Source organism: Corythoichthys intestinalis, chromosome 14 (assembly GCF_030265065.1).
Source record: "Corythoichthys intestinalis isolate RoL2023-P3 chromosome 14, ASM3026506v1, whole genome shotgun sequence".
Classification (NCBI taxonomy): Eukaryota; Metazoa; Chordata; class Actinopteri; order Syngnathiformes; family Syngnathidae; genus Corythoichthys; species Corythoichthys intestinalis.
The window spans coordinates 49,100,864-49,121,791 of record NC_080408.1 but is presented as its reverse complement, the minus strand read 5'-3'; the positions used below and the strand labels follow the sequence as shown (position 1 = coordinate 49,121,791).

General features: G+C 38.2%; 1 protein-coding gene across 1 annotated transcript in view; it reads right to left on the bottom strand.

Moving 5' to 3' along the window:
- clstn2a (calsyntenin 2a) overlaps nucleotides 1–19,601 on the bottom strand; it is a 369,961-nt gene extending 350,360 nt beyond the window's left edge. Inside the window, exon 1 of the mRNA XM_057857289.1 lies at nucleotides 19,375–19,601. Within this exon, the coding sequence (XP_057713272.1) occupies nucleotides 19,375–19,447 (73 nt within the window). The 5' untranslated portion in view covers nucleotides 19,448–19,601. The remainder of the gene's footprint in view (nucleotides 1–19,374) is intronic.
- Between the last annotated feature and the right edge of the window lie 1,327 nt (nucleotides 19,602–20,928).

The following is a 20,928-nucleotide window of genomic DNA, read 5'->3' as shown; positions in this document are numbered from 1 at the left end:
ACCAGGAAGGACAGCAGCTTTATTACAGTAGCTGAGGAGCTGCTTAGTGGATGCGAGTGGGCGGGGGAGTGTAATTGTGCAGGAGGGAACCAGGGAGGGAGTCGGCGCCGGGGCCAAAGGCAAGGCTCGCTACAGTAGAGCGTGGCGGTAAGTATTTCCACCAGATTCGCAAACACAAAGTGCTGTTATCTTGCAAGCCTGCAGCTACAAAGTCACTCCGAGTTCAGATTTAGCACTTCTTGGTTCAATTGCTTTTGGTCAGTCCAAACAGATAAAATAAATAAATAAATAAATAAATAAATAAAAACAAAGTATGTGGTTGTTTGTGTTTGTTTGTATTGAAGATCTCAAAGTGATATTCGCTATACATCCCCGCAGGTCTGAGAATACTCAATAAACTGGTTGGAGATGAGCGAAGTAGTTAGCTTTTGCGCCGTTAATCCAAAAAATTATGACTTGCAGCGAGGATTCGGGTTGTGGTGTCAACCAAGTAAATTGCTAGCTTGGAGTAGCTTTGAGCGAAACATCCAATTCATTTTGATTGGGAAGTCAAAATGAATTGGACATCTGGCTCCATCAATGGCACTTAAAGATAAGCATTCACAGCCAGTCTGCCCTGTGTAAATGAATTGGATGTCTATCGTTGTCAGGGGCAGGTGATGACTCACTTTACTTGCGGGTAGCTACCCGTACATTTTTTATCATTTCATGTAAATTTTAGGGCGTTTCCAGGTCACTTCGTGTTGATTTTAGGGTCATTTACAGAACTTCATGAAGTTGGCCCCCCATAAGACGCAAATTTATAGAAAAATATTTCATTCGTTTGTGCTAGGTTTTTGCTGCAAAAATTTTTTAGGAGATATTCAAGTCAAACAGCTGATTTGATTAAATGGCGTCAATCATTTGTCGTACGTTTGTGCTGTAAAAAAAATTTTTTTTGTGGTGCTATCGTTTTTGAGATTTATTCGAGTGATGTCGCGCAGCCCCCTCGCCCATTTATTGCAAACAGCACAACATCAAATTAATTGAAAGTAGTTTAAAGCTGCTGATACAGAATGGGGACTTGAGTATTTTATTTACTGTTTTGAACTGTTAACTTGATACTGAAATAGTAGCTTATTTAAAGGGAACCACGGACAGAAGGACATGTAGTTCTTAAAAGATAAATCTTAGCACGAGTTATTATAATTTGATATTAAAACCCCTCTTAATGTTTTTGTTTCAATAAAATTTGTTAAACTATTTTAACTAGTAGGTTGCCATTGTTGTTGAGTCGCAGGGCGGTGACGTCTCATGGCCACGCTGCCGGAATTCCACGTGTCACTCTTTTAAAAAAGAAGAAAAAAAAACATGTCACTCTTTAATTATGTAAGGTAGTGATTTAAATACGCCACAAGGTGTCAATGGCGAGTTTTAAATTAATTAGGGATCAAGCTAATGAGTGTGTTTTGTCCTTTGACTGATGCCGTAGTTTTCCTTTAATCCACAGTAGGGTGTAAGGCAGAGATAAAGGAAAGTGGACACAGGCGCGCCGTGTATTGGCATAGGCTTCGGCAACTCCTTCACACCAACGTAAGTATCATATAGTGAAAATACAACAAAAATAATCATATCTCTCCAAAAAAACATGTTCACAAAAAGAAAAGTTTTTCAATATTTATGAGGTCCTATTCTCACACGGTTAAATAACAATGCAAAGAGAACTGCCATTCACAAATTCACAAAATAGAGATGCAAAACACACATAAAACATACTCAGACTGGTCAAACTCTATTTAAACATTTGACCAACTTGTTTAGCTCAACAAATACACTGAATGGCAATAGTTAGTCACAATATACAAACCATGATGCTGGGAGCCATTATCAGGAGTCTTGTTTGTTGTGAAGGCAACACTCAAATGAACGTAAATCACAGTGGACCCACACTAAACAGGAAACTACGGCATCCGTCGAGGAACCAAACGCACTCATTGGCTTGATCTCTTATTAATTTGAAACTCGCCATTAACACCTTGTGGTGTATTTCAATCACTACTTTACATAGTTAAAGAGTAACACTGTGAAGTACGGCAGCGTGGCCATGTGACGTCACCGCCCTGCAATGTCAACAACATTGGCGAGCTACTAGTTTATTTTTTTTATTTAAAATTTTGCAAATTATATTAAAACGAAAACATTAAGAGGGGTTTTAATATCAAATTATTATAACTCGTACTAATATGTATCTTTTAAGTACTGCATGTCTTTCTATCCGTGGTACACTTAAAGCCTGAGAGGATTTTCGTACAACTAATCTACGAAAAATTAAAAAGCAGCTAATAGCTGGGAGGTGCATTAATAATCGATTTATAATCGAATCGTAGCCTCTGAATCGTAATCAAATTGTTAGGTGCCCTAAGATTTCCAACTCTAATTCTTACCGGAAAAAAGCTGTTTCATCTTATCTTCATGAGGGTCATGGGGGTGCTGGAGCTTATCCCAGCTAGTAGGGGTAGACTGGGAGTGGGGAGTGGCCCAGGAGTCATTGAAAGACCGGCCCACATCATGGACGGTCTTGGAAGCCAACAACACAAATACCTTGTTGAAAAAAACTGACATTTTGGACAGTAATTATATAGTAAACAGTAACCCCGGTATCCCCGTATGCCAGTCTGCCCTTGCCAGCTAGCTAGGGGCAGTTGGCAGGATACACCCTGAATCGGTTCCCAGCCTATCACAGGGAAAGGGAGGCTTATTATTTCTTATGTGTATTTATCCATTTTAAATTAGGGAGAAAAAAATGAAAAAAAAATCTCATTTTTTTTACTTACATTATTTGAATAAAACGGGAGGGGGGGGTGCTCTCTTTTAGAAAAGAAAGAAGATACAACGTGAAGGCTGATGACAAAAGAACATCATATCGAGTGACCTGACCTGCTGTTCGAATAAGAGTCATTGAGGTGATGTTGAGTCCAAAAAAAAAAAAAAACACCAGATAACTCGAGCGTCTTTTTGGAGGACAGCCTTTCATTTTTCCTGTCTACTCCATCTAATCCATCTTTTTTTTCTTGCACTTCAAATGCAACTGCTGCAGGCACCCAGGTGTGCGCAAGCAAGCGAAAGTGGAAAACCGAACCACACGCCAAGATCAGATAGACATTGTAATGTCTTCCGAAATCATATTTGGTCCTACAAGTGATTTGTTTTTGCTGTAAAAATACTCCCCGCCTCTCTGAAACATGGACACAAACGTACGCTTGTAAAACATTTCCAGCATCAATTCTCACAAAAGCAAATATGCTCTTGTTTGTGCTTTCTATGGGAGGAGAAAATATAAAGCTATTTGAAAGCCTCAGACTGCAGCTTTGGACCGACTACACAAGCGAGGCGCATAGGACAACATAAAAAAAAAGGAGATGACTCAGTTCAGGTTCAGGGTAAAATGAAAAGAGATTTCTTTGAGTCTGTGTGTGTACTAAAACACATTTTAGTGACAGGAGAAATACAAAGAAGGCTTATGAGCTTGGGCTGGAATTACAATGAAAAGATTGAGTCAGGAAAATCTTCCGCAAGAAAGCATGCAGCAATAAAAACACACAACTAGAGATGAAGCGGTTTAATATTTTAGGCTTTTTATTATCCAGAAGTAATAACAGCATTGTGATTTTCATACTTTAAGAGGAAAAATTAACTTTATCGTGACTTTGCTAGCTATGCTAAGATCGTTTGTGTGTAACTGTCACCTCTGGGTTCCTTACGACATCCACCACACGATGACGCCTCTTTCTACATTTTTTATTTTTTATTTAATTTTTATTTTATCAGGCAGTCTCATTGAGATTAATATCTCTTTTACAAGAGAGATCTGAGCACAAAAAACATTCACAAATACCAAACAACACAAAATACACTAACGGAAACAGTTAAAATAATCAGTGAAAACATCAGACGAAAGAGATTTAAAATCACCAAGATGAATGATTGACTGTAGTTTAAGAGTAGATTGCAATTCATTCCATTTAAGAGGAGCATAGTAGCTAAAGCCAGTTCTGCCAACATTAGCGCGTGTGAGTGGGATGTTTAGGGTTAAGTAGTTGGATGATCGTGTTTTGTAGTTACTGGATTTGAATGACAGGAGAGATGTGAGGTAGTTAGGAAGTTTGCACAGTAAAGCCTTATAGATATATGGTTTTATACTTGTATAGCACTTTTCTTCCTCTCAAGCACTCAAGTACTCAAAGCGCTTTACACTACATTGCCATCTACCTACTGGTGAGACATGAATAACATGATGTGGATATTTCTTCTTGACTGTAGTGAGGACCAACCAACGTTTTGATACAGGGTACAATGATGAGTGCAGAAATTGTCATTGGTGATGAAAGGTAGTGCACTGTGATAAACCGGGTTTAACTGTTGAAGAGTTGATGGAGCTGCATGACAGTACAAGACGTCCCCATAATCAAGAACAAAAACAAAAGAAGATAATACAATGGTTTTTCGGTTAGAAGTTGACAGACAGCCTTTGATTCTATACAGGAAGCTAAGTTTAAAATTAAATTTACGGATTAGGTGATTAGTTTTCAATGATAAATTACTGTTAATCAAAATTCCTAAGTATTTGTATGAATCAATGAGAGTAATTTGAGTACCATTTAGGGATTTGATTCCGGGTAAGTCATTGTCAGTAATGGTGGAAGTGGAGAAAACCATGTATTTAGTTTTTTCAGCATTTAAAACTTAATCTGTGATTATGAAGAGATATTTGTAAACAATCAAAATCAGTTTGTAATTGAGTCAGAGCAAGAGCTGGGGAAGAACCGGGTGCATATAGAATACAATCATCAGCAAAAAAGTGGACATTACAATGTTGATTAGGAAGAAAAATATTATTAATGTATAACGTAAAAAGGAGTGGTCCAAGGACAGACCCCTGCGGCACCCCATTTTTAATCGTAAGTGGACTTGATTGAACACCAGCAGCAGCAACAGTTTGTATTCTGTCTGTAAGGTAGGACTTAAACCAGTTGAGGGCATTAACATCCAAGCCTATGGCCTGCAATTTATGAAGTAGAATTTTATGATCAACTGTATCGAATGCTTTTGAAAGATCAATGAAAAGAGCAGCACAGAACTGTTTATTATCAAGAAGGGAGACAATGTTATTTAGGACAGAGACTGTAGCTGTAATTGTACTGTGACCTGGGCGAAAACCAGACTGTTGCGGCTGAAGTATGTTAGATGAGTCAATAAAAGAACGTAGTTGAGTTTTGATCAAAGATTCAAGAATTTTGGATAAAAACGGAAGCTTGGATATTGGACAGTAATTATTGAGGTCAGAGATGTCAATGTTTTTATGTAGCGGGATTACAGTCGCAATTTTCCAAGAGGTTGGGATGATGCCGGGAAGAAGGGTTTGGTTAAAATTGTGAGCTAAATATGGACTGATAAAATGAGCATTTAATTGCAGAAGATATGGATCTAGATGATCTGCACCAGCATTTTTGGAAGCCTTCGCTTTACTCAAAATTTTAAAAACATCGGAACTTTGAAATAAGGAGAACGAAAATTTGGGTTGAGAGTTGATTTGCGAATTAAGGGCTCCGTCTAGAGGAACGTTATGATCATTGCTTTGAGTTGACATGGAGGAATTACTGTATATGAGACCAGAGGACAGGAAGTGATTGTTGAATATTTCAACCATAGATAATTTATCAGAAGTATGAGCAGCTGCTTGAGTGATATGTGGAGGGAGATGTGGCTTAGGTGAATTCTTTAGAGATGAAATTGTTTTCCAGAATTTAACAGGGTTGTCAGAAGCAGAGAGGGCAGAGAGATAATAATTTGATTTGGCTTTCCAAAAATGGCTTTTTGATCTGGCTTTTATATGTGCGGTTTCTTCTTCTGCTTTATGTCGGAGTTCATTGTGACCGCATGTGCGCATACCGTTGTACTCCCTAGTGAAGAGTGGTCGAGCTGGATTTATTCATTATTTTGTGTAATAAAAGTGCATAAGTGGAAGTCTGCTCCATTTTTTTACTTTTTATGCATGCATCCTGCCCTGCCACGCGTTACAAATGCTTACTAGCATAGCCGGTCATGGTTAAAGGCAAGTGTTTTTTTGGTAATTTAACTCATTGCCAAGATGTCCACTTTCTCTCAAATGGGAGGACTGGCTGTGAATGCTCATTGTTCAGTGCCATTGACAATCAGTGGCAGCCAATGAGTTAAAAATATGCATAAGGTCTCAACAACAATGCAATGCAATTTATAGAGAAATTGCAATGGAACCTTCTTTTTTATCTATTAATATTCATTATTGTATTTTCATTAGCAATGTGATGCAATCACATGATCTGAAATCAGGCCAATTACATAACTTTAAGAGGATCGGAATAGGGTGAGAAAGATTGGGTTTTTATTCAATTTTTTTTTTTTTTTTTTAGGCTGGGCAAGTCAACTCCAATTTATATTCAATTAATTAACAGTGAATTATTTTAACAGTGCATTAGTTTATTCCTACTAAGTTAATATAGATTATTATTTCTTTAACACAATGACCACACATTTAAAAAATTAAAAGTGCTCAAAGCTAATGTTGAATTGATTAGCAATTTCGAGTAGTCACGAGACAATAAATCACAATGGTGATATACTGTATGTGTATCGCGATACATTGTGTCCCAAAGGGTTATCGGCATCCTGTTCATTTTAGGGCATTTACAGGTCACTTTCTGTTGATTTTAAGTCACCTTTTATATGTATAATGTAAAGTTAAAATACCTTTTTTTTTTTTTTAAACAAATAAATAACAAATATTCTAAATAAAATAAAAAATGCAATCCTTTAGGTGAGCCTAAACCTACAGCCATAGCGCAACATAATTACCACCAGAACAAAAATAATTGAATCATTTTCTGTATAAAGCACGTGTGTATGACTCATATCATGTTTACATTATACACACACACACACACTCTCTCTCTTTCTCAACACAGACAGTTGCCATAGGAAAAAACACCACGTTTTACCACCGCTAGACACACTAAACATGCTGGAGTTGCCTCTCGTTGCTGGTGGGGAAATAACCTTTAATTTTTCTATAAATGCGAAAGCATATTGAAGGTTTGCCTCAGCAAACATGTTTTACATGTCAGTTGGCCCTCCTCCTCTAAGCCACAGCTGTCTGTAACTTTTCCGTAGCTGAAGTATTCCCATACCAGCGATTTCGTTTTCTTTAATGGGGGGAAAAGCTCAGGAGTTTCACCTCCTCCAGCCATCGTGTAGCACAGCTGATTCACTGACACTGAGCAACAACTGGTGGTGGAGGGTTGAGCCTTGCAGCTGGAAGCGAGTGATTTCTCCCTGCATTTTTGGGACATAGAAAATAGCTAATAACTTAGGGACGGTATGAAGGAAATTGTTTGCGGTTTTGAAACCGTGACGTTTTCATACCACGGTATACCTTGAAACCGGTAATTGGCAGAAGGCTACATGAAATGCCCCAAAATGAACTCCTTCGCTGTCACTGATGGCCATAGATCTGTTTGAAGAGGGAATGAAGAGAAGTGGTTATTTTCTGCCACCCTCCCACTTCAAATGGACTGGATATCTACAAGTGATAAACTTGTTTTAATTTACAGTAGAAGGATGGTTTTCTGTTTAGTGGTATTGTACAATGTCAAAGAATGATTTCCTGACCCATGTGCTGCTAAATGTTATATCCCTATATCACAAGAGTTGTATCGCAAATTGTATCGTAAGGTACCCAGAGGTTCCCATCCCTATTAATCACAGTTTATTACATGCGATTAATCGCAATTAATGTCTAATCAATTGCTCAGACCCATTTTTTTGAGTTTGAGTTCATTTATGTAGGATTGTTTGGGGTAATTTTTCCAATGCTTATTTAAATGCACATTAGTTAATTTATTGTTTGAAGTTGATGTATGTCTTTTTTTCATCTGTTGTAAGTTGACAATGATTGGTTAATTTGTTATCATACCTCCCTCAGGTGGTCGTTAGTAGAGTCCGCCCTGATTTAAACGGCCACAGAGATGCGTCTGAAGGTCAGTTTGGTTGAGCCTATTGTTATGTTGACCTCGTTTATGTTGGGCCCGAGACATTTTGTTAAAGTGTTGGTTTTTTGGGTTTTTTTCGGTGACTTTACTAAATTGAATTTTCACCTAAGGTGTCCTTGTGTGTATGTTTGGTCCACTACATTTACATCTGGAAATCGGGATTGGTAATGGGAGATGCTCAAAATCAGGTGACTTGGATCCAGGGGCTAGTGATGGTGAAATGAAGCCTCATGAGGCATTGCACCACTTGAGCCAGTTGTTTCGAGAAAGGGTTCATTTCTCGTATCTTCATGTGTCCACGGAACCACCTACTGGCTAAGTGTATAATCACAGTCATTTGTCTCCCAACCACATGGGTGATTCGTTAATTTTTGTGTGTGTGTCTGTTGGGAAGGTATTATTTAGCAAAATATTGTCTCACCAAATCCTCGATGTACATAGATTATCACATAAGTATGTATATTTTTTCTTCAACTTTCTTTTAATTGTTTTCCTGTCACAGAAGTTAAATTTGGCATACATCTTCAGCAATGGGATCAAACTCATAACCTAAGTGACCATAATGTATGGGGGGCAGTAACCCCTGAATCAAAAAGAAAAAAAAAAAAACAAAGGACCTATACATATGAAACAAAAACACACACATAGACATAAACAGTACCTCACAGTCATAAAAATAATTGATATATATCCTGTAGGTCAGCAGTGCCAAGCAGCTCCCCAAAAATCAACGTGCAACAAATTATACATATAAACGTATGAACTTTTGGGTCCAGTAAGAGGAGTGGCCACATGCAGTCACAGTCATACACAGTCATGAAATGAAACTTACAATATATATTTTTTAATGTAGTGGGTGTACGTGTGAAAATGATTCCATCAATGTGGCAGGTTGTGCAATGCTTTTTTTTTTCCTGAAAATGACATGTGCGTATGTAGCTGGTGTTGCATGAATCCGTCCCATTTGCCCGAGACAGGACTCGAATCCACGCGTACAACACATACAGCACGGTAGGCGGATGCTATGACCACCAAGCCAGAAGCCAACAAACCTGAGTGTACCCGTTACACATAATCAGTGAGAGAACCGTAAACGCGCTTGTGTAATATGAATAAGGGCACTAATTATGCTTGTGTATTTTGGGCATTGATGTAGCTAACTGATGGTGGGAATTTTCATTCGTTTTATTGAAAAAAAAATCCACAGAAAGGAAGCCCTCTTTCCTGCTAGTTCCATCCAAGTATGAACTACTGTACCCTTCTCTCAACTCACTTAAACTTTTCACTCTCCAAACCACCTCCATTAGCCAAACTCTCACTTGATCGCAACTTTCCTTCAAACACCCACATTTTGAATGCAGCCAGAGGTGTTGATAGACTGTAGTGAACTGTCAAACCGCGCAGCAAATCTAAACCACTCCCGGAAGCAATCACGTTGTACAGCTGGGTAGTGAGGCTTCGGACGTCATCATTTTGGGAACCTCCCCTAAATGAAGCGAGCCTCGGTACGCTCTTCGCGGAAATGTCCCTTCATTACTCGACACACGCTTCGAAGGCTCGGCGCACCTCGTGACATCACTACCAGGAGCTATTTCATAGTATTCAGCACCTTATCAGCCATTGACAAGGATAGACATCAGGGATGTTCCAATCGCATATTTTTGCACCCGAGTCCAAGCATGTTACTAACCCACCGTGCCGCCTTGATAATGTGAATTATTTTTAAACAAGAATAACGTAGAAAAATGCTTGTCTTTATTAAATGCTTCATTGAGTGAGTCCATTCAAATCCGCTCATGCTGCTGAGAACAGCACTTACTCACTTACACAATGAGTTGCCATAGCACTCTTATGCAAGTTTAATGATGATTGACACATTTGGTCCTTTGATCGTAGCGCTACCACATTTCTCTGGCAAGATCAAAGCAACAAACCTGTCAATCATCGTTAACTTTAAGTACCAAACGCAAGCTGGACAGTTTGGCTGCACTGCTTAGCAGGAGTGAGGGTGACAGGCTGTGGCGGTGTACGAGCATGAAGCAGAATAACATTACAACATTTTAAAATTAAAATCCCGATCCTTTTCACCCGATTCCGATCCTCTGAAAAATGGCGCGATCAGCCCAGTTTTCCAATCACGTGATTGGATCAGGACACCCCTAATACATCAATCGTTTTGACGAAGAGGGCTGGCAGCCATCAAGCGTTTGGCTGCACTGCTTAGCAGGAGGGAGGGTGACAGGCTGTGGCGCTGTACGAGCATGAAGCAGAATAACATTACAACATTTTAAAATTAAAATCCCGATCCTTTTCACCCGATTCCGATCCTCTGAAAAATGGCGCGATCAGCCCAGTTTTCCAATCACGTGATTGGATCAGGACACCCCTAATACATCAATCGTTTTGACGAAGAGGGCTGGCAGCCATCAAGCGTTAGGCACATACATCAAGGTGTTGTTAAATTGCATTAATTTTTGTTGAGATTGTTTTATTGCTTTTAAAAATGATTTACAACAAGATCATCATCAGTACATTTTAATATGTATTTATGTTACTATTGTGAAGATATACGTGTATTCATGTATTTTGAAAAATGGGTGGTGAAAGTGAGTTGTTGTTATTCTTATTTGGCCAAAAATATACTGGTCCAACCCACTTGCAATCTAATTGCCATGATTGGGGCCGGCGAACCAAATTGAGTTTGACACCCCTGGTCTATGCGGGGCCTCTATCACAGCTTAATCATCCCTGCGTGGCTCTAGACATGCAGATGCAGCTCATTCAGTCAAGCCGGTGGATCAGCCGGTGTCACAGGCAACAACACAAACACTTGCACCATTCAAAAACAGTTCCTCTCTCAACACCAAACAAACAGAGCATTACGCATTCGTGGCCCTTGTATTTCTCTCCTCCACCTTACGCCTCATCAGACATATTCTAATTAGCCTTGCAGGGTAATTAACATCCTAATTAGGCAGTGGATTTGCATAAACACACTTGTTTGAAACAACTTGTCAGTCTTCTCCACATATATGAATGCAAAACAAGGTTTGTTGCAACAAATACACACACACACGTGTAGCTGTGGATTCATGTACAATGGGGATTATATAAACAGGACTGTGTGTGTATTAGGGATGGGACGACACAACTAAACCCAAGATGCGATGCACCACAATATGCCAGGGTCATGATATCAACAAATGTTTAAAAAAAAAAAAAAGAAAAGAAAAAAAACATTTAATGTCATATTCACTGTTGCCACTAGAGGGTAGTTTATCCACCCAAATCAATAAAACTAAAAGCAAACACTTTCAAAACAAACCATGACAATGCTACTCTAAATTAAACGAATCCTTGAAGCAGCAAATTTTGATTTGAAGCTTTTTTCAAATTACTCAAGTTAATCCATAGGTCATTGCAGGACTGAAACATGAGATTGTATAAAAAAAAAAATAAGGAATTATTTTTTATACAATAACAATAGTAAAAAATCTTTTAACAAATAATAATAATAACAACAACAAAAAAACATTCATTTTCTGCAGAGTTCAAATTGATTTTAAACCTGCTTCCATCAATGGTAGCCAATGAGTTAATATCAACCCCACTGTGGTTGCCAAATGCACCTGATGTCAAGGCCACCTGCCTCTTCATTCATCTTGCTGCAAGTTACCCGCATTGCCTCCCACCCACTGTCAGAGAACAGATAACGCTTTTCAAAGTGGGTGTTATTTTAAAATCAAATGATTTTGCCTTAGAAGAGAGAGACATCAAGGCCGCATTGTTCCGCAAGCTTTGTGTATAAGTGCCGACAACGCCTTCGGCAGCTTGACGAGCTCGGCAGAATAATGTTTACAAGAGACAAAGACTTTGGCGTGCTGGAGACCAGAACCGATGAGTACAAAAAAAAGGACAGGATTTCCATACACTGTGAAGAGAAGACTAAAGGGAGGCAAGGCAATTGAAAGCAGATCAGATTTATGGCCGTCTTTTCAACAGAGCCATGGAGCTGCTTTATCCCTACTGGAACATAAATCCAGTCGCTGACATGGAGCGGAGAGGCATAACTCAGGTGCTTCTCTTCTGTGCTGGTTAGACAAGGCCTGCTGGGAGTTGCTCTGCCCTACCTTGACGCTGTTGCTCCCCCCCATCTTTACGCTCATTCACTCTCCCGAGTGTCTCCCCTCATCTTTCTCACTTTGTTTTTCTCCCCTGTCTGTCTTCCTCTCTTCTTTTGACGGCGCATCGCTCTTCACTGATCTGCTTGACTGAGCTGATGCCATTCGGGAGGCGAAATTGTCATAGCCAAAGAAAGTGTTTCGTCATCCGCAACTCTCATCGCTCTCTGGGAGTTTCGACGGCCTTCCTCGTGATTTTTCAGTCCCTTTTCTTTCCTTCGATTTCAAAGTTTTACGGGCTCGTGTTAGCACTGTACGATATGACGATATTTATCGATACCCGCACGGCAAATTTAACACAAGGTCATTCAAAACGATATGTATTCTCTGATTTGTGTAGTCTTTGCTTTTTGGGGGCAACCTGGCAAATTAGATTGATTGCTCCATGTGTCTGCTACGAATATATTACGGCTGCAGCTATTGATTATTTACTAGAACTGCTAAGGGTGGATCATTTGATACAAATCCCTTTTGTATCCAGAGAGGGGTCATCTGACCCTAATCAGCATATCTTTTGTGAGCATTGAGGTCCTGAAGTCATTCCCATTCACACTTGCAAAACCACATGGTTGGATTGCTCCAATTAGCATTGTGAGTGTTTGCAGGGAAGGGGTGCCTTGGCTTTGTCGGACAGTGGACCGCTCAGGCAGGCAATTGGGCGGACAACCTTTTTACATTTTCCAAAAACTGCAGTTTGCCTACACTGCTGGCCAAGAGTATTGGCAGTTTTGGCACCCCTGCAATCCTGTCAGATAATGCTAAATTCCTGCCAGAAAATGATTGCAATTACAAATGCTTTGGCAGTAATAACTTATATGGTAGTAATAACATTTATTTTGCTTGCAATGAAAAAACACAAAAGAATGAGAAAAAAAATTAAATCATTATCATTTTACACAAAACTCCAAAAATGGGCCGGACAAAAGTATTGGGACCCTTAGCCTAATACTTGGTAGGACAACCTTTAAACAAAATAACTGCGAACAACCACTTCCGGTATCCATCAATGAATTTCTTACAATGCTCTGCTGAAATTTTAGACTATTCTTCTTTGGCAAACTGCTCCAGCTCTCTGGGATTTGAACTGCTATTTTCAGATCTCTCCACAGGTGTTCTCTGGGATACAGGTCTGGACTCATTGCTGGCCACTTTAGAAGTCTCCAGTGCTTTCTCTCAAACCATTTTCTAGTGCTTTTTGAAGTGTGTTTTGGGTCATTGTCCTGCTGGAAGATCCATGACCTCCAATGGAGACCCAGCTTTCTCACACTGTGCCCTACATGATGCTGCAAAATTTGGTGGTAGTCTTCAGACTTCATAATGCCATGCACACGGACAAGCAGTCCAGTGCCAGAGGTAGCAAGGCAACCCCAAAACATCTGGGAACCTCCACCATGTATGACTGTGGGGACCGTGCTCTTTTCTTTGAAGGCCTCGTTTTTTTTCCCTGTAAACTCTATGTTGATGCCTTTTCCCAAAAAGCTCTACTTTTGTCTCATCTGACCAGAGAATATTCTTCCAAAATGTTTTTGGCTTTCTCAGGTAAGTTTTGGCAAACTCCAGCCTGGCTTTTTTATGTCTTTGGGTCAGAAGTTGGGTCTTCCTGGGTATCCTACCATAGAGTCCCTTTTTATTCAGACGCCGACGGATACTACGGGTAGAAGAGGAAGTAACAGGTGCTGTTAGTTACACAAATTAGAGACGCATCACATGCCAATCACGTGCCAATACTTTTGGCCGGCCCATTTTTGGAGTTTGTAAAATGATTATGATTTAATTTTTTTTTTTTTCATTCTGTTATGTGTTTTTTCATTGCAAGCAAAAAAAAATGAAGATATTATTAACAAAGCATTTGTAAATGCAATCATTTTCTGGGAGAAATAGAGCATTATCTGACAGAATGGCAGAGGTGCCAATACTTTTGCCAGCAGTGTACGTATTTTACTTGAGTTTTTTTTTTTTTTTTTTTTTTTTTTTTTTATGAAATTGTATGTATTTGATGTATTTTACATAACTAATTATAAAAGTCAGTGCCACCAACTGCAATAGATGTTCAATCCAATGAGTGAAAGAGTGACGATTGCACGGGTGGTCTCCTTAGAAAATAACAGCTAAATCCTGCCACTTCTCCCTCTGGCTAACATCCATATTGAGGGCTTTTATAAACAAAGAAAATAATGATTGTGTTTGGCTTAGCGCATGCAGACAGCCAGTCAGCCCCGCAATCTTACTCCAGAGACCCAATTAACACAATGTCCCTGCCTTTCATGGGCACAGCAGTTGTGCTGCCGCTGCCGCATGTGTGTATTCGTGCGCTTTCACAGCAGGAAGAGAAGAAAATTCGACAGTAGCTTTCAAGAGTAGACGTGATTCAATGTAATAACTTGACCATGACTACTCTCAATGCAATCCAAACAGTCTCGCTGTCTTTATTTTATACAGTTACACTATACAGTAAAGCCAAGACAGAGTTGGATAATCGCCGTCACATTACAGTCAGTGATTCAAACCCACCACCATTATATTTTTAGTAAATAACGCGAAAATTACTGCTTGATCATCAAAGAAATTTATGGGAGCTGTGTGGCCACTTCAGTTGTCAAAAGTATCGAAAAGTATAAGAGTATTTATGCTGATATATTGTATACGGAATTTAACTGCAAATGACAGCACTAGATGTCAATTCATTAGTTCATTCGCCCCTCCCGGTCCAAAATAAACAGGACGTCTAGCGTTGTCAATGGCAATGACACTGAAAGATGAGTACTGTATTTACAGCCAATTTAAATGATGACTAAGAATGTCAAGGGCGTAGGTTTGGTCTCAATATTGGTAGGGATGATATAACAGCATAACCTGCATGTACTCTTTTTGCTGGGGACGGGACATTAATAAGACGAAACAGATTGGGTGACCGGTCGTCAGGGCTACATTTCTCACCAATAAGAATCTAATTAATTGATAGGCTAAATGATTAATGCAATATAAATCTGTATTGACTTGCACCAACTTTCACAGTGCAAATTCATAACGTATTACTTTTCTTAAATCTAGTCGAATAATTTTCTTCATCTTGTTTTGAGTTTTAAAGGCTACTTAACAGATTAATGCGTCAAATTCTTCAACTTACTTTTAGCAAATATTACCATTTTTTCTTATTAAGCCTATACATCTAAAAGTCTGTCATTTTTCACCTAAATCAAGAATAAATGCTTTCAAATAATCTTTTGAACAATATCTATTCTTGAAATAAGAACATTTCTGACAAGCAAGTTTTTTCAGATTTAATATACAAACATTTTGCTTAAAATAAATCTGTTAAGATTATTTTCAGCTAGCTATTTTGCTTATTTCAAGAAATCTGAATAAAATGTACTTGAAGCACTGGCAGATAATTTCACTTATTCGTAGTAGATTTACACTGAAAACAAGTTTGTTTGTCTCCCAACCCCCCACCCCCACCCCCCCCCCCCACCCCCCACCCCCTCAGTTTTAAGGAGGTGGTTTTTGCAGTGCATATGTATCGGTTCAGTTTGATTCAAACCTTTGTTTTCAAAAACTACTAAAGAAAAATTTTTGAAAACTTCTAGAATGTCTGGATTTTATTAGCAAATTTAAATTGCATTATTTGAACACAAATTATGTTAACATACACAAGAAATACAAACTTGTTAATCATCGCTTAAGTATCCAGGAATGCAAAAAAAATAAACATTTTTCTTATTACCATCCAAAATTGTCCGTCTAAATAGATTAAATATAACAAAAAAACTTCTTAGTCATGGAATAACAAAAATAAATAAAAAATTGAGCCTTCCTTCAGGATTAACACATGAATGCTCCTTTGGGCTGCTTAAAAAAATAAAAATGAAAACTGGAGTGAAGGGGGTAAACCTTGGTTCACTACATTTCTTACAGCTGAGCAGAGTTCACTATATTTCTCTCAGTTTAATTAATGTTAACATTGTAGAAAACACATACAGGAGGACACTTCAACCAGCTTCCTACTCAAGTTAGTAAAGTCACACAGTTTATTGTAATGGTAATGCTAACAATGATGCAGGTCGGACTTTCAGTAGCAAATTAGTGGTGTGTTTACCACCTTCACAAATATGACTTTTTACAATACTTACAGCGGCTGTTGGCTGAAAAAAAACCTCTAATATCCCTCCTCTTTGAAGCGGGCGGAAGAGGGCATGTCAACATGTAACGTAATTCTGTACTGTGAGACTGTGCGTGGGGGGGTGAAGTCATCAGACAATCAAACGTGCGTTTAAGGAAAAAAACATGGACTGGCACATTCAGCAAGTGTAAAAGTGGTAAATGTACAGTGAGTCTGAACATAATGAAAATAATTCATTTAATAATGATGGGGTCAATTCTATCATTGCAATGTACGGGAAGACAATCTAAATGACCCATATAACTGAACACATTATATAAAGCAAATAAGGTTGCTTAAAAGTTGGTAGGGACAATTTGAGCATTCTGAAAAGTTGGTAGTGTTTAGGTCCCTACCGTCCCTATGCAAACCTATGCCTTTTATGAATGTGCTATCATAAGTCATTTTTAACAATACTAAAAGATAAGTCTTAGTAAAACGGACAGTCTTCAGTTTTAACTAAAAAAACAATACAAATCAGGGCAATGGCAGAGGCTTACGACAGGTTAGGTCACATATCTACAACGAGATGTTGCCATTGCGCTTTCAAACATATCACTAATTGCAATGAAAATATGTACATATACTTTTAATCATCTCATGTGTAGCACTGTTTTCGCCAGTCAAGGGTGGGGACAAGGAAAGCCTGGCAGCCCACCAGGCTTATAAAGCACTTTACCGGTAATGTTTCAATTGAATTTGCGGCACTTAATTTTTTTTTTTTTTAATTCTTTAAATGAAATTTTAGAATACAAGCATATTGAAACATAACCAAAGTTTTTTTGTGTGTTTGAATCCTAGAAGTTTTTTACTCATTCCCAGCCATTTACAGAGACAGTCATCACCATCAATGGCACAGAAACGTGATCATTCAGCGCCAACCCATGCCAACTTACGCTCTATAAAACCAGTATATTTCTTTACATTAATTTATGTCATGTTTTATTGTTTAAGTTTTACGTTACAGTTCTATTTTAACTAAAACATTCAAATAAAAATGTCTTTTTTTTTCATAGTTGGAACGAATGAATAGGATTTTATTCAGTTAGAATAATTCACCTTAAAGTCAAGGTAACAAGGTATACAAATTTACATTAAATTGCACAAAAAACAAAGATGTAAAAAACAGAAATTCAGTGGTTCCTCGACATACGATCTTTTCAACTTCCGACATAAAATTTGACTTTCATTTGTTTCTACATCCGACGACAAGCTCAAAATACAACGTTTTATGACAGCACCGCAGATTCATCGTTTTCCAAGATGGACGCTCGGCGGATTTTCTTGTGAGAGAAAACAACACGGGTTCCGAGAATGTTAGTGCAGGTGGTGAAAAAGGGAAAAAGGAGGCTTACCATTGAAATGAAGATGGAAACGATAGGAAAATATGAAGGTGGTGTGAGCATCCATGAACTGGCTCAACAATATGGTAGTAGAATGTCTACGAGCTCGACGGTCCCCCTCCAACCTCCGTTCGCCAGTCTTTATAAGTTAAGGTGACAATTATTATTTTGGTAACATCACCAAAAAAATTGTCAGGTTTTTAATCATTTATTTCAGAACTTGTGCAACACAATATGCCAGCTGCAGCTGAATATGAAAAGTGAAAGTATAAAGTCCTGTCTCACTCTCACATCAGCCACGTGGTGCGTTCAGGTACACCACGCAAAACACATCCGCCACATTAGAACCCGTTTCGTTAGATTATTAAAAGGTATTATTATTACTATTATTATATTATTATTATTCCAATTTGTATTCATAATTTATTTGTTTTGCCCTGTGTAATTGCTATTTGCAATAATACCAGCAGCAGTTATTAAGGATTTAGTGTAGGTTTTCAAGTTGTGGAACGAATTAATGGAATTATAATGTATTCTTATGGGAAAATCCTGCACGACATATGACCATTTCTACCTACAAACAAGGTCCTGGAACAAATTAACTTCGTATGTAGAGATACCACTGTAATGCAATTTCTGTCGAAATTATATTTGTATACATACTTATGTAGCTATGACTGTGGTAAAAGTTGATTTTTAAATATTTTTAAAGATGATGAGGCCCTTGAAATGACTCTTGTCTGGTTAGTGATTTGCAATTGCTAAAGTCAAATAAAACTCAACATTAATTATAAAGCAGTTATTAAGGATTTAGTGTAGGTTTTCTGGCTGTAGAATGAATTAATGGAATTATAATGTATTCTTATGGGAAATTCCTGCTCGACATATGACCAACTCTACCTACAAACAAGGTCCTGGAACGAATTAACTTCGTATGTAGAGGTACAACTGTAATGCAATTTCTGTCAAAATTATAGTTGTATAAATACTTATGTAGCTATGACTGTGGTAAAAGTTGATTTTTAAATATTTTTAAAGATAACGAGGCCCTTGAAATGACTCTTGTCTGGTTAGTGATTTGCAATCGCTAAAGTCGAATAAAACTCAACTTTAATTGGAAAGCATTCGTTCAGCGGTTTGCTTTGTAATGTGTCAGATTTCAGCAAAAAAATTGACCATTTTCTTCCAAAGTAAAAGAAATGTTTGAACATACTACAGTGCAATAGACTGTAATAGTCGTCCAATTCGTTTTAACGGGGAGGGGCTGTCAAAATAGATTGAACGTCTATCACCGTCAGTGGCAGCCTGAAAGTAAAACACACTTTTTTTCTTTTTGGAGGATACAACTTCTGTATCATATTTGATTCTCATTTGGATCTATTTGTCTCTAAGGAATTTGCTTTTCCGGCCAAGCTGTTCGTTTCCGGCAAAGACTAATTGAGCACCTGTCCCGTTAATTGTGACGTCCACTCCGTTTAACCAGCAACTCTCAAGGGAGTAAAAACACTCACGACCCAAACAAGCGCCATTAAAAAAAGCAGTAAGTGGCAAAAGTTGTCGCCGCTTATAAACTTTAAAAAAGCGTTGCAAAAACGCGAGTTTACAATATTAGGTTTTGCCTTTCCTACCTTTTCCGGCGAGAGCGCAGCAGCGACCAGAGACGAGCCAAAAGAGCAAAAAAGATACGGCGACTTTCGCCATAATCTTCGGATGATAAAGCGGATGCTTCCGCGGTTTCTCCTCGTTGACAAGCCGACGTAACGTGCTCGAGCTGGGGATGTTTCTCCACTGGCAGCGCGCTCTCGTTCTGGGTGTGGAGAGGATGAGAGAGGCGTTCACTGACAGCTCGGAGAGAGGGAGCGACCAATAGCCGTTTCCTTTTATTCGGTTTCAAAATAAAGGAGGGGGGTTAAGAAATGCTGGAATTTGTCTATTCCGTTTATCCAATCGTTAGTGAGATCCTGGTTGGGAAACATTACTTTCCTCAAGATTTGTCAACACTATTAACATATGTCATTTTAAATGTTTTTACTGTATTAACTCCAGAGGTGGGTCGTAACCCGTTACATTTACTTTTTGAGGAAAAATGTACTTCTAAGACTAGTTTTACTAAGCCATACTTTTTACTTTTACTTGAGTAGATTTGTGAAGAAGAAATGCTGCTCTTACTCCGCTACTTTGTTCTACACTAGTCGTTACATTTTAATTACATATATTTAGTTACATTCTCATATTCTACTATATATATTATATATTATATATACTTTTTTTTGCCATAGATGCCAACAGTGGCTCTACCAGTTTTACCAATAAGATGGCGGAGCAATAATCACATGACACTATTGTACCACTCAAGCTTGCCGCCCTAAGATCACGCCGGCTTGTTCTATCAAGTGATCTTTGAAACACAGAAAAAAAATTAAGTATTTGACATAGAGCGCCAATGTCAACATGGCTCGAAAGCGCAGATTTTAGTCTCTCTCCCAGGTTTTATTTGGCATATAAGTTCATAATAGGAACGTTTTCTCCACCAGAGGGCACTCATGCTCTTTGGACGAATGATGCTTTATTCCTGCAAAAAAAAAATTCTCTCGCCAGAGTTCATTGGTGATTTTTTTTCCCCTTTTGGCCTAATGTGGTTATGTAACAGGTAATAGCACAATATAGAGGTTCATATAAATACCTTTGTGCTGAGAAAAATAAATACCGTTTAAAAAAAAAAAAAAAAAAAAATCAAACATCGTAAGCCGTTACTCACAACGTTACTCATCACTTGAGTATTCTTTTCATCAAATACTGTTTTTCTTGTACTTGAGTACATTTTATGGTTGGCTTACTTTTATTTGAGCAATATTATTTTGAAATAACGTTCTTCTTACTTGAGTACATTTTTTGGGCTACTGTACCCACCTCTGATTAACTCGCTGGCTGCTGTCAGTGAAAATTTGTGTTTAAGTGTAAATTATTGTGGCCCAAAATATTGTCATTCTAAAACATTAATGTCTAATCTGTTCTGTTTTTCATATGGGTTGTAATATTCTGTTTGGGATTTTTTTTTTTTTTAATGTTTACTAATTCTCTTAACTTGTTGGCTGCTGTTAGTAAATGATTATGTTTCACTGACGGCAACAGACGTCCAATCCATGTTGACTGGGATGGCTGACAGTCAAAAAGATAAGGTT